The sequence below is a fragment of the Anguilla anguilla genome, chromosome 10 (assembly GCF_013347855.1).
Source record: "Anguilla anguilla isolate fAngAng1 chromosome 10, fAngAng1.pri, whole genome shotgun sequence".
Taxonomy (NCBI): Eukaryota; Metazoa; Chordata; class Actinopteri; order Anguilliformes; family Anguillidae; genus Anguilla; species Anguilla anguilla.
Genome location: NC_049210.1, coordinates 8,199,900 through 8,213,232, shown reverse-complemented (window position 1 = coordinate 8,213,232; position 13,333 = coordinate 8,199,900). Strand labels below are relative to the sequence as shown.

The 13,333-nt window shown below is 50.6% G+C and overlaps 1 protein-coding gene across 20 annotated transcripts in view; it reads right to left on the bottom strand.

The window, feature by feature from the left end:
• The window catches only part of LOC118206197 (ankyrin-1-like), a 123,135-nt gene that overhangs the window by 6,111 nt on the left and 103,691 nt on the right, over nt 1-13,333 (bottom strand). For 15 of the 20 annotated variants that reach the window (XM_035378525.1, XM_035378531.1, XM_035378530.1 and 12 more), the window contains 5 exons: nt 10,729-11,380; nt 10,187-10,514; nt 4,340-4,423; nt 3,110-3,262; nt 1,126-1,220 (listed from right to left, as the gene is read on the bottom strand). In XM_035378525.1, coding sequence (XP_035234416.1) covers nt 1,149-1,220; nt 3,110-3,262; nt 4,340-4,423; nt 10,187-10,514; nt 10,729-11,380 — 1,289 coding nt within the window. In that variant the 3' untranslated portion in view covers nt 1,126-1,148. Of the gene's footprint in view, nt 1-1,125; nt 1,221-3,109; nt 3,263-4,339; nt 4,424-6,967; nt 7,686-10,186; nt 10,515-10,728; nt 11,381-13,333 lie in introns of those variants that run through there. The other 5 variants (XM_035378524.1, XM_035378533.1, XM_035378538.1 and 2 more) reach the window with 5 other exon arrangements.

Here is a 13,333-nt window from a genome sequence, read left to right as displayed (position 1 = left end):
TGCAAGCCAGGCCTAATCGTCCAATCAGTGCCTGAACTCACTAATGCTCTTCTGGCTGAATGGAAACAAACCCCTGCAGCAACACTCTTGTATAAAGCCTTCAGAGAATAGTGAACGTTGCTATAGCAGCAAAGGGTGGACTAACTCAATATAAATTTCCATAATTTTGGATGAGATGTTGGATGTCAGGCGTCCACATACTTTTGGCCTTATAATGTATCTTAAACCTGCTGAATTCATTTTTTAAAAAGTGACACACACCAAAACATACACGCACGCACGCACGCACACACATTCACACACATACACAACACGCATGCATGCGCACACACACAAACACACAGACACGTACACACACGCATACAGCTGCTCCAGACTGTCCACACTTCAAATGATGAAAGGCTTTCAGATTTTGACCTTTGAACTTTGGGTGTTTAGTGACATGTAATGCACTTTGAACGAACTCTTTTAGATACCCTTTAAAAATCCAGGGAGATATGTATAAGGCCCTGACTACCTTAATACTCCCTGCCCATACACACTGCTACCTACCAAAATAGACCTTTCATTCAGCTTACATACTGCAATTGAGTTCTGTCCCAAGACACTGACAGCAACTGAGCTGGACCATATATTACATGTTGACATCTTAGAGACACATTCAATTTTACACATTGATACCCACTTCACTTCCTGATACCCTCTACTCCAGTCCTGGAGGGCTACAGTGTCTGCAGGTATCTGTGGTTTCCTTTCAATCAACAGCCAATCAAGGCCTTGAAAACAAGATGTGTTGACTCTTTAGCCAATCAATGACTTAAATGAATCGCTCGTGCAGAAACACTCACAGACTGAAATAGCCCATGCTTTTCACCCCCCTGTGGCCCTTACACTGATGTACTGTACACGTGTTCTCACACAGGCCTGGCAGGCATACCACACAAGAGAATGAAGCCAACTTTAGTCTTACAATAAAATGGTATGAGATACCAGCAGGGTATGAAAAAATTATCTTGGCCAGTCAGTCAGTCGTTCAGGCAGTCAGAGAATCGGTCAGTTCGTCAGTCTGTCAGTGTGTCTGTCTGTCTGTCCATGTGTCCATCTATTCGTCTGTCTGTCCCGTACCTGAAGGGACGTGTCAGTCTGTCTCACTGCTTTACTCTCCGAAGACTGGCGCGTTTCACTATCTGAGCACCCTTCTTCATGTCCACAAAATCCGGCTACAGCAGGAGGGGGGGTGGGTGTGCAGCAGGAGAGGGGGGGGGGGGGGGGGGGGGGGGGGGGCAGAGGTGAAGGAATAAAGGTGATTGGTCGAGGAGCGGAGGGAGAGAGAGAAATAGATTGGATGGCCAGAGAGCAGGACAGAAGGGGGGGGGGGGGGGGATTTAAGAGCGGATGAAGAGAGTAGGAGAGGTCAAAGGTTAGAAGAATGGGATGGAAGAGAAGGATGAGGATGAAGTGATGGAGGAATAAAGGAGTGGTAGTGGAAGGAGACAGAAGATGTGGTTAGATGGAAGGAGGAAAGGGCAGAAGAAAAAAAAGAAAAGATGAGAAAAGAAGGATGGAGAAAGTAAGGAGAGAGAAGAGGAAGGGGGAGAGAAAATATGAAGGATGGAGTGAGAAGAAAGTGTAGAAAGACAGTGAAATAGCAAGGGTGGTCAAGGAAAAAAGAGGCGGAGTGGGGAGGGAGGAGAGACAGAAAAGAAAAAGTGCAGAGGTATCAGAGACACGGAGATAGATACAGAATGCACTGCTGGATTAGTAACACACACCAGGGTTCAGGGTCAGAGGTCAAAAGTCAGGGGTCAGGAGTAAAGGGAGAGGCAACAAGTCACACGATCACACAGAGTTACAACAAAGGGGAAAACAACACATCTCTGCTCACACACAAGAACCAATTCCGAACAGGGCAAATTAACACGTACCCCAGCGCATCACACACCGAACTAACCGACAGGCTGGTGTTACTCTGCATGGGAGGGAAACGTGTCAGACCTATCCGGGATGAGGTGAGAATTTCTGAAGCATGTTCCTGTCGTTTGGACAGACATGCTTCACTGATGATGACTGGTATCTCTGAGCAAACGTTTGGTTCTTGCTTGTGGGGGGGGGGGGGGGGGGGGGGTGGAGGACGACGACACAGAGGACAGGTAAAGCAGTATGCAGATGAGAGAGATGCAGCAGGGATGGGGACACAGAGCTAATGGAGGTTTTGGGAAGGGGGGGGGGGGTCATGGGGGTGGGTTGGGGTGCTAAGGTACACGCTCTCCCCAGCAGGGGGCACTGTCTGGTTCCTCCATGCACAAACCACTCTCACACCATAGTCCAGTTTCAGTTTGGCTTCCTCTGATTTGGTTCTGACCCATGCTACTTGTACTCACTGGGACTGACTGCACACTGATACCCCCTGAGTAAGACATCCTATAATCCTAAGGCTAATTTTACACACTCATACCCATTGAGTGAAACTTATTTTACTTTTACTTTGTGAAAGACCAATTTTACAGAATTGTAACCTTGGAGTAAGACTCATTCTACACACTGATAACTGCATGGTAAGACATATTTTATACACCAATACCCTCTGAGTAAGACCCTGTTTAACATTCTGACACTGACGAAGAAAGACATTAATACCTCCTGAATAAGACTATTTTATGTGGACACCTTTTGAATAATGCCTTTTCCTCCAGCCCAGCAAATTCCAGCCCAGCACAGGTTGGCTCAGGCCAGAGCGCCAAGCCTATCCAGCCTAGCTGAGCATACCCTTCTTCCAGTCACCACCTAGCACGGCTGCCCAGGTCAATCCACTATGGAGCACTGTGCACCTGCATAGGGCAGATCAGAGTAGCCCTGCCAGAGCTGGGCAGCTGGGGGCCAATCCCCAGTCCAGCTCAGTCAGCTCATCTCACAGAACATTACAGACATTCTGTCTGTCTGTGTGTTTGAATCGTGAGTTAATTTTCCTGAACTGACTGAATTGAAAGTGGGAAGTGGGCCCCAGCTTTAGTGTGGGCTGGCTTGTTTTTGGCGTGGTTTGGCGTGGTTTGGCCCGGTTCGGCCCGGCTCTGCTCTGGGTGGTTGCGGTCCACCCCCGGTTCTGGCCCACCTTGCTGGTCTCCCGGCCCAGAATGGCGTAGTTCATGAGCTGCTCAGCCTCTGCCTCCAGCTCCTCGGCCTCCTGCAGGGAGCCCTCCACGATCACCTCCTGCCCCCCCTCCGAGCCATTACCCTTCCCCCTCCGTACCACCTTCCGCACAATCTGCCCCATACAGGGAGGGAGAGAGAGGAGGGTCAGCTTCATGTCCTCATTGCATGTGTGTGTGTGAGGGTATGTGTGTATATGTGCGTGTGGGTATCTTTCCAAAGGAGAGCTTTGACTGCATCATCACCCTTACTAATATAAAAAGTATAAATGCTGAATTTAATTTTAAAAAATGCACCCATTTTAGGCTAATCGAACAGGGAAACTGTGGTTCAGTTGATCATCTACAGTGAGCTATTTGCTCAAGCTGTGCACCACTGAACCTGCTCCACAGGTAACCCCCCCCCAACCACCCCAACGACACACAGAGACCAGGTAACATAGTGTATGTGTGAGAGGGGGGTTCAGACTCAATCTGTTTTCCCATCAGTTTTGCCCTGCCTGAACCAGCAGGAAATCATCCACAGTCTATGAGCCTGTGCACATTGAGGGCAGGGGGCAGGTGGGCGGGGCATACCAGAGGCCCCACCCACTGAAACTATACCTCTCTTGGGAACACAAGGGATGGTATTTGGCAGCATGTTCTACAAAGTGTTATTACTGTTAATCACTTAACAGTGGCAGAGGTGATGATGATGTTGATGCCCATGGTGGTGATGAGGATGACTACGATGATTTGTAATGTAATGGTGGATGGTGCTGTGGTTAACGTTATCACTGACGTGTTCTACAGAGAAATCCCCAAAGACAACAGCAGAATCTTTTTGAAAGTCAGGAGGGATTAAAATGTGCAACAGAAAATCTGTACATTTTTTGTGATTTTGGAGAAACCAAATAAATGTTATCAAAAAAAAAAGAAATACCTAATAAAACATTAACAACCTATTACACAAAGGAAAACCTTCCGTGTTAATTCAAATCTAACAGCATTTATACCACACTGGATATAAAAGCAGTCTATCAGTGTATAACATACTCTGTCAGAATTCATTCATACACTGAAGATCTTGCTGCGTGCTGCGTACTGTACATAAATACTGCACTGTGCTGTGTGTTTGATAAACAGGTGCTGAAAGTGAGCGATGCACTGTGGGTAAAGCCCAGGGTGTTAACTTTAGGATAGGGGGTGTGGACCTTCTTGGTGACGATGTTTCCGTGCTCGTCGGTGAACTGCTCCTCGCTCACTTGCTCTCCAGGAAGATCCTCCAGCTCATCGCCCTGCAACATAACGCCAGAACAACGTTACGCAACGTTACACAGGGATACGCCGTCCATCTCCACCCACGACACACAACGTTAAGACAACGTAACGCAGCACGACACAGTCCATCTCGCCTCCCTGCAAGGCAAACGTTGGGACAACGTTACCCAGCACTATACAGTCCACCCCATTACCCTGCAGCACAACGTTAGGACAACGTTACCCAGCACTATACAGTCCACCCCATTACCCTACAGCACAACGTTAGGACATTACCCAACAGTACATAGCAGTACATTTTGCAAACACAACACTAAGACAGTGTTATACAGCACTATGCAGTCCATGTCATCCCACTGAAACACAATAAAACAACACTGCACAAGTATATACAGTATAGTGCCAAATATTTTAGATAATCCACCGTACCATAACATTAGGATAGCATTACACACCAGAATATACCATTACACAGTCCTATTCACTTGAAGCACAATCATCATCATCAGTTCAGAGTTTTTGTCTTAAGTTTGTCAGTTAAAATGTACACTTGCTTTTTTTACACTATTTGCATGTTGTACTTTTTGGCATCCCTGTTCTTTTTTCAGGCCAAAACATGTAATTGAGTTGAATTGACTGGGACAAAACAGTCATGAGAGACTCGGTAGCAATGACATACTCATGGAGAGAGGGAACGGGAGCAGCATGTAAAATGGAGGGGGCGTTGCGGGTGGGGGGGGGGGGACATAGGAGTCAGCAGGACTGGGTTTGGAATCCAGACAACTTAAAAATAACCCCCCAGGAGAGCCTCACATCCCCCTCATCAATTACTGAACTGGCATCGATTCAGGGCCCATGCAGCAGAATGGGAGTGGGGGGGGGGCAGAGAAAGAGCATGAGAGAGAGAGGAGAGGGGGAGGGGAGAAGACAGCCAAAGGAAGAAAGAGAGAGAAAGACAATAGACATTGTCATAGCATACCAGAGAAAATGTTTGTTTTCCTTTCTGCCAATAAAGCACACTGAATTTGAATCACAGAGAAAGTATGACGGGGACAGGTGGGAAGACAAGGGTGCCAGGGAGGGGGTGGTAGGGTGGACACTAATGAGGCTTTTCACCACAGTTCCTCACAGTAACCAAATTAAACTAAACGACAATAGAAGGGCTATTTTAATAACTGCAAGGGCACACTGCCACTACTATTTATAAGAACAAATCTCAGCACATTAACAACCGTATTACAGGGGTGTGAGAAAAGCCATTCCAAACCCTCAAATCCCAGATTGGTCAAACCCCCCCCCCCCCCCTCACACCCCAGCCCACCTGTCAATAAGGATGTTGGGAATGTGAGGGAGGGGTTATGGAACCAGTAGAAGGGCTTTACTGCAGGCGTATTGGCCTGTGCCTCCAAATGCAAATGCAGCATTCACACTCACTCCCAGACCTGACCAGTCGATCACCGAGCAAACAGGCAGGCCTAACGAGTTCACTTGTGAGTGCTCCGACTCAACAGCACAGTTGGGAAAAGGCAGGCCTTAAAACTCAGTAATTAAACCCAGGAACAACACAACATGATTCAAGTACCAGACATCAGTCAGACTCCCATCTCCCATTTTATCTTATTTTAGGGACCCTGTCGAAAAGGACACCTCTAGCTCGGAGTCCCCAACTCTGGTCCTGGAGGCACACTGGAGGTATGCTGGTTTTTCCACTTGAAAATCGGCAATCAATTCAGACCCAGTACACCAGGTTGAGATGATCTAACTGCGTAACAAACTGCTTTAATTGAGCAATTCAGTGCTGAGTAACAACAAAAAGCAGCACACTCAGCAACTCTGTAGGAACAACATCTTAAACAATAAGACCAAACCAAACGAGCTGGAACATTCAAGAGCATCACAACTTTCTGGCTTGACCTGGTTTCCAACACACACAAGGCCTCAGTACTCTCACCTGTTGAGTAGGTCAGTGACCTCTACCTCAGAATACCTCTTGAGGTTCCTACGGAAGCCATCTGTAACCCTTACCAACACTACGCTGTAATTCATATCCATGGATTCCTCACACTGCATCACTGGAAATACGGTGACACACAGGATCTGAGGTGACTACTGTGACTGACGTTCCCATGGTGATTCTGCTAGCTTCCCCCAGGCAGAAAGCCAAGCTTGTGCGTAGATCCAATAGGCTAATCAAGATTAGTAATGGGCTTTAATTAAAGGATGTTGTGAAGGTGCCCAAAGATTCTCTACAATTCTCTGTCCCCTTTCTTTTTCTCCCACTTCTCCTCTACCTCTCACTCTCTACCTCTCCTCCCAGTTTCTCTCTCCCTTTCTCTATTCATCTCTTCTGCTTTCTCTCACTCCCTCCCTCTACCTCTCTCTCTGTTCCTCTTCCTCTCCCCCCCTCCTCACCCTCTTTCTCTCTCTCTCTCTCCCCTTCACTCTCTCTCTCCATCTCTTCCTCTTTCCCTCACTCCCTTCCTCTACCTTTCTCTCTGTTCCTCTTCCTCTCCTCCCCCCCCCCCTCGCTCTCGCGCGCTCGCGCTCTCTCTCCGCAGTACCTTCAGGATGACACGGCGGCGGACCACGCGCGTGGTGATGTTCTCCTCCTCCTCGGCCGCGCCCTCTCCCTCGCCCAGCTCCCGGTCGAGCTGCCGGTGGACGTGGGTGAGGACGGAGCGGACCGAGCCGCTGGCGATGTGCAGGACGTTCTGGCAGCTGATGACCAGGAAGGCCAGCAGCACCAGGCTGAAGAGGAGCTCCGTCAGCAGGGCCCACATGGCGACCGGCGACCGCGCGGTAACCCCGAACGACCGCGCACGCGCTCACACCTGCACCGCCAACCGCGAGGCGAACACCGGACGACCACGCACGCGATCACGGACGGTCCTCCTGCCCCCCCAAACACACTCCCCTACCCCCCTCCCCTCCGCTGGCGTCTCTTCTCAGCGGGAAAACGGGAGCGGCACAGACTCACCGCGGCAGTCCAGTTTTCCTCTCCCTCGTCTCTCTCTCTCTCTCACTCTCTTTCTCTCTCTCACCCCTTCCTTAAGTCTCCCTGCCCCCCTCCTTCCCTTTTTCTCCGACAGAACAAGGACAAGCGCTCTTCCACTGGCTCCTGTTACTTTTCTCCCACTCTATCCCTCTCTCTTTCTCGTTCACTCGCTCCCGCTGGAGCAGCGGCTGGCCTGTGTCATCAAATCCGGGCGCCCGGCAACCTAGGAGTTTCTCTCGTTTCTCTCTCTCTCTCTCTCTCTCTCTCAACTTCCAAAAACAACCCTCTCACCCCTCGCCCCTCCCCCCCAACCCTAACACATGTGATCTGCAGGCTTTAAATACCTCCATGGCTTCATCTCTGGCCCACGCCGCCGTTTCGCTGGACAGAGCGGCAGTCCTGGCCACCCAACACCTCCCCTGGCATAGGCCTGTTTCACTAACATTCCCCTCCAAGCACGTATTTACCACACTAGAAATCAGCAACAATGGACGCCTCTACCTTCAATAACTATCCAAACCGCTTTTTAGGAACTCCCTAAATCTGTTCTGGAGAGAAGGGGGGCATATCCAGTGATTTCATTTTCTTCCTTGATTTCCGCAGTGATGCAGAATTTCCTGCAAACATGCGAGTCCGCTTGCGTTGTGGCTCTCTGGCCAACAGGAAATGCCTTGTACGGACGGGAGTAGTGTTCAAGTCTGCTACGCTATGCTCACTTTGCGAACCTGCATTCTGGCTCTGTTGACTTTTGTCAGAGCTCGGTGTCAGCCTACAAAAACACAAATAAATAACGTGACACCAACAGGTGTAACCAACAGTCCCACCCCCCCCCCCCCCCCCCCCCACCCCCCCTCCCCCCCCCAATCCCCCACCAACTCCGGCGTTCGGCCAAATACCCGGTCAACACACAAACACACACAAGGACGCACAATGCCAAACAAAATCGCTAATCACCCCAGCTGGGACCTGTGTTTCTATTCTCATCTGCGTCCTTTATGTCTGACTGTCCCAATATAATATGCTCTTGGCAGCAGTGTAGCATGACAGGCTTGGGAACTGGCCTTGTAGATCAAAGGCTGCAGGTTTGATTCCCAGGTGGGGCATTACCATTGTACCTTTGACTATGGTACTTAACATACACTACACTTCTGTAAAGGAATAACTGCCAGATACCAACATGTAAATGACCTCAGAGGATGACAGTGAATGAACACAAAGGAACGGCAGCCCTGGCGAGACTGGAACGCAGCAACACAACGCAGGCGGCGTCTCAAGGGAAGAGCCAGCCTCCCCCACCGTCAGTGCAGGGGATAGTGTTTCTCACACAGGGCCAGGTTTGGGCTCTCTGCCTGACTTTCTCTGCACTGTAACCTGACCCAGAAAGGCTGTGCAGTTCACTCAACCTGCACAATCACTAATCTACTACGCTAACATGCACTAAGGGCTAAGGGGCTCCACAGAGAACCTTGCCCACTGATGCTATTGCACAGTTACGTTATCGCCCCTTCTTCACGTACTGTGTGGACAGCGAGTGATTGGCTAGATTCCAGTGGCACGGCCAAATGATGTTCCAGAATTCCACACTTCCACAATTCCATTCCAGTCCTTCTATGACATCACAAACTTTTTGATATTCTGCTGCAGTTCTGCAGTGTAATATTGACCAGGAACCTCCTGCAGGTAAGAAGCAGAGAGGACGGATGCAACATAGGAGCTGAGTATCTGGTGTGACAAGAAAATCTGTGCTTTTGTGCCACGTTACCGTGCCAACACACTCAGGCCAGAGGAGCTCAGCAACAGGGAGGGGGAGGGCGGGGGAGGGGCTATGTGGGAGGGCGCTATATTTGGGTAGACCGACTGCGTTCGTGGCCTTGTTAGGCTCGGCTCGTCTGCAGAACGGGAGGGGGGGGGTGTGTTGTGAACAGGAGCCCATTGGGAAGAGGCGTTTCTCTGGGTGCATTTGTAGCACGTATACCCTGAACTCTAATGCTGCTACTGCTAACACAACATCAAATCCGTTTATTACTTCTTGTTCCTACTATGTTAGTAGGAACAACAACTAGCCTAGCTGTTACCCCCTTGGTTTCAGCTACACTAAATACCTAGACCATTTTGCATGTTCCCTTGGATGTGAGCATCTGCTTAATGCCTACATTTAATTGGACAACTCCTCACAGGTGCTAATCCATTTAGCTAACACAAAGTCAAGCACAAACCACCCTGAAATTCAGTGCAATGAGTCTGAAATACATGGTAAAACTCCAATGAACCAGTCGTGCTGAAGAATGACTATGCATATTCATTTTGACTAATTAATACCAGAAATGAATTTAATAAAATAATAATGGGATATTATTTTACACAATGAAATTTAAGGGTTCACCTTTTTCTTCACAAATTCAGTGATCATTAAAATGAATTTGGCAAGCTGTCAAAACATCGATGCGTGCATTCCTGTATCATGACTGTTATCATTGTTCTGTCACAGTACACCCTTGTTTTCTATTTTTTCACTTCATTCAGGGGGAAAGCAGAGAGGGTTGCAGACAGAGATGGGATCAAAGTAGAGAATGCACCATGGCTGGAAATCGAACCCCTGGTTGAAGGATTCCCACATGACGACTCTTAACAAGCGTTAACTGATGCTTGTTGATTGACCACTCGGCTCTCCCAAACCAAAGCTACCCACACGTGTGTTTGAAGATGATGAAAGAGATGACAGGGAGAGTATCTGGGATCTTGGTGTGAGAGGGCGGGAGTTCGGGTGTCACCCTGAAAAACTGACCTGCCCTCTGAGGCGTGCCTCGTCCCACCCCCGCAGCTCGGGGGCGCGGTGGGGGAAGCCCAGCCCCTTCTCGAAGGGCTGCGTCCCCCTAAAGTGGCCCATCAGGATCTCGGAGTGCCCCGTGTCCCGCACCGGCTGCAGCAGGGACTCCTGGGAGACGCGCGACTGGCTGGAGTCCCCGCCCACGCCGGCCCGCACCGATGACATCACAGATTCTATGCACTGCCTGGAATTTGGCCCCGCCCACATCGGCGGGGAGTCCGGGCTGCAGTGCCAGCCCGGGTTCGACTGGTCCTGCAGGTAAGAGAGGAAGGAGGTGCTGCCCGACCTGGGGAGAGGGAGGGAGTTGAGGGGGGATGGGAAGCTAATTTGTTACCAAAGGACAAAAATTGGCATCTTTGACAGTTCATGAACAAACCCAAATGAGCAAGACGGACAACCACACCAAAATTTCTTGTTGTTACCCAGAATGTGCATTTTGTGTGATTGTCTGGGATTTGACCTCATGCCCAGGTGGTAGGGGTGCACCTGGGAGGCCTCACCTGTCGCCGTTGCGCTCGGCGACACGGCTCAGTCCGGGCGACTCGCTCAGCCGGGCGTACACTCGCTGCTGTCCTGCAACGACAGAAAGGCCATCCTCTGAGCCCGGCCCCTCCACTCCTCCTCCTCCTCCCTCTCCTCCTCCTCCTTCTCCTCCACCTCCCTCTCCTTCTCCGGCTCTGCTCGTCATGCTGCCGCCCGCCGCCGTCGCCTCCGACCTCTCGATCTCCGACCTCTGACCCTTGTCCAGCCCGTTGACGTTGACCCCGGGGTTGGCTCCGCCCGTTCCCGCCAGGTCCTCCTCCGCCTCCACCAGCTCCATGGAGCCGCTGAGCCCGCCCCCTCCGCTGTAGCCGCTGGCCCCGCTATCCGGCCGACACAGCGTCCCGTAAGGGGTCCCCAGGAGCCCCTCCGAATCGTCGGCGTTGCTGCACTCCAGCGAGGAGTCCTCCACGGCCACCAGGGACGGGCTGGCCCCCGAGGGCCACACCTGCACCTCGGACATCTCCATGAGCGTGTCTTCTTCTGTGGTGGCGATGGGGGCGCAGTCCATGCTGGAGACCTCCTGCCAGTAGGGCTCCCCGCTGAGGGGGGAGGGGAGGAGGTAGTGCATGGAGGCCGGGGAGAGAAGCTCCTCCTGCACTAGCCCGTGACCTGGAGCGAGACAGAGAGAGGCACACTGACACGGGCCCCCCCTCGGCCTCCCCGCCTGCTCCCCAAAAACCCAGGGGGGACGTGCCCCTGCCCAGGGAGAGGGAGGAGCCAGAGGCGGGGGAAGGGGGGGGGGGGTGGCTGCAGGAGAGCTAGCCGAGGGAGGGCGCGTAACCAGGAACGCAGTGCAGGGGGAAGAGGAAGGTGTTTTTTTTTGTTTGGGGGGGGGGGGGGGGGGGGGGGTTGTTAAGCCAGATCAGTCAGCACCAGAAGTAGGAACATCAACAGCAGCAGAAGCAGCCACATTGAACAGGGTAAACTGGGTGTGGTCCAGAGAGGGCTGGGGCTGCCATACTGGCTACTACCTTCAGGGGGATGGACGGTTACTGCTGCCACCACCCCTGCTGCTTATGCTGCTGCTGCTGCTGCTGTTGCTGCTGCTCCTGCAGCTGGAGTTATGCTGCCAACCAGGGCTGCAAGGCAACAGCACACACTGTTTCTCTCCTACACACACAAGCAGGCACACAAACACACCCACACGTAAACACACACGCGCATACACACGTGCATGCATGCACACACACGTGCACACACACACACACAAGCACGCACACAAGCTCACACACACACGCACACACGTGCACGCACACACACACACACACACGCACACACGTGCACGCACACACACACGCACACACACACACACGCACACAGACGCACACACTCACACACACACACACACACACGCACACACACACACACTCACACGCAGACGCGCACACACACACACACACACACACACACACACACACACACGCAGATGCGCACACACGCACCCTCTAATTTCAGCAGGCAAGGCATGCCTGGTAAACGCACGCTATTGTCTTCAGGCTGGCAGGCAAGCATGCAAGGCCCTCTACACACACACACACACAGACACACGCACACACAGACACACACAAATCTGAAGTACACTATTATAATTAATTTTATTTACCCCAGTATCTTCCTGACCTGAGACCAAATGCCCAGTCACTCATAAATATTGTATTTCTTCTCTCTAAATACAGCTCTTGATACAATACACTTTAGTCAGTCTCCCCTCCCCACCCAGAGAGAATAGTGAACTTACATTTAGAAGTAGTTTCCAACTCATTATGTTTCATTAAAACAACCAGCTTGCTTAGCTTGCTATGAGCCTGACCAGACTGCTCATAACCTTACAGTGCTATGAGCCTGACCAGGCTGCTTATAACCTCATAATACTATGAGCCTGACCAGGCTGAACATAACATTACAGTACTATAACCATGAACAGGCTGCTCATAACTGTATGGTACTAAGAGCCTTACCTGACTGCTCATAAATTTACGGTACTATGAGCCTGGCCAGGCTGCTCATAATCTTACAGTACTATGAGCCCGACCGGGTTATCCTTGATGATAACTATGTCTGCCAAACTTTCTGGGATGAGTTTGGGTAATAAGCCAGTGGCCAGTTACTACTTCTGATGAATCATGACCTTGCACAGGTGAGGCTCCATTGTTGAGAGCCTAATTAGCGAAATGAAGACTGAAGGAATTCGAAAACATCTTTCGTAGAGAGTTCGGAACTGGCTACATTATCAAACACAAAGACTAGTTGTAGGAAGGATCTTAACTGAGCAGGGTACTATGGGAAGTGGAGTCCCACAAGGATTGGCGCTGGGACCACTGCTCTTCCTAATTTATATAAATGGCCATGACAGGGATATTGAAAGTAATTAGTTAAGTTTGCAGATGATACAAAAACTGGGAGGCCCAGCTGATTGTTTGGAATTAAAGTAATCAAAGAAGACTTAAACAAAATCCATAAGTGGGTGGAAGTCCTGGAGACCATACTACAAGAAAGATATAGAGGCTCTGGAAAAGGTTCAAAGAAGGGCAACCAAATTGATTCCTGGAATGAAAGATAAAA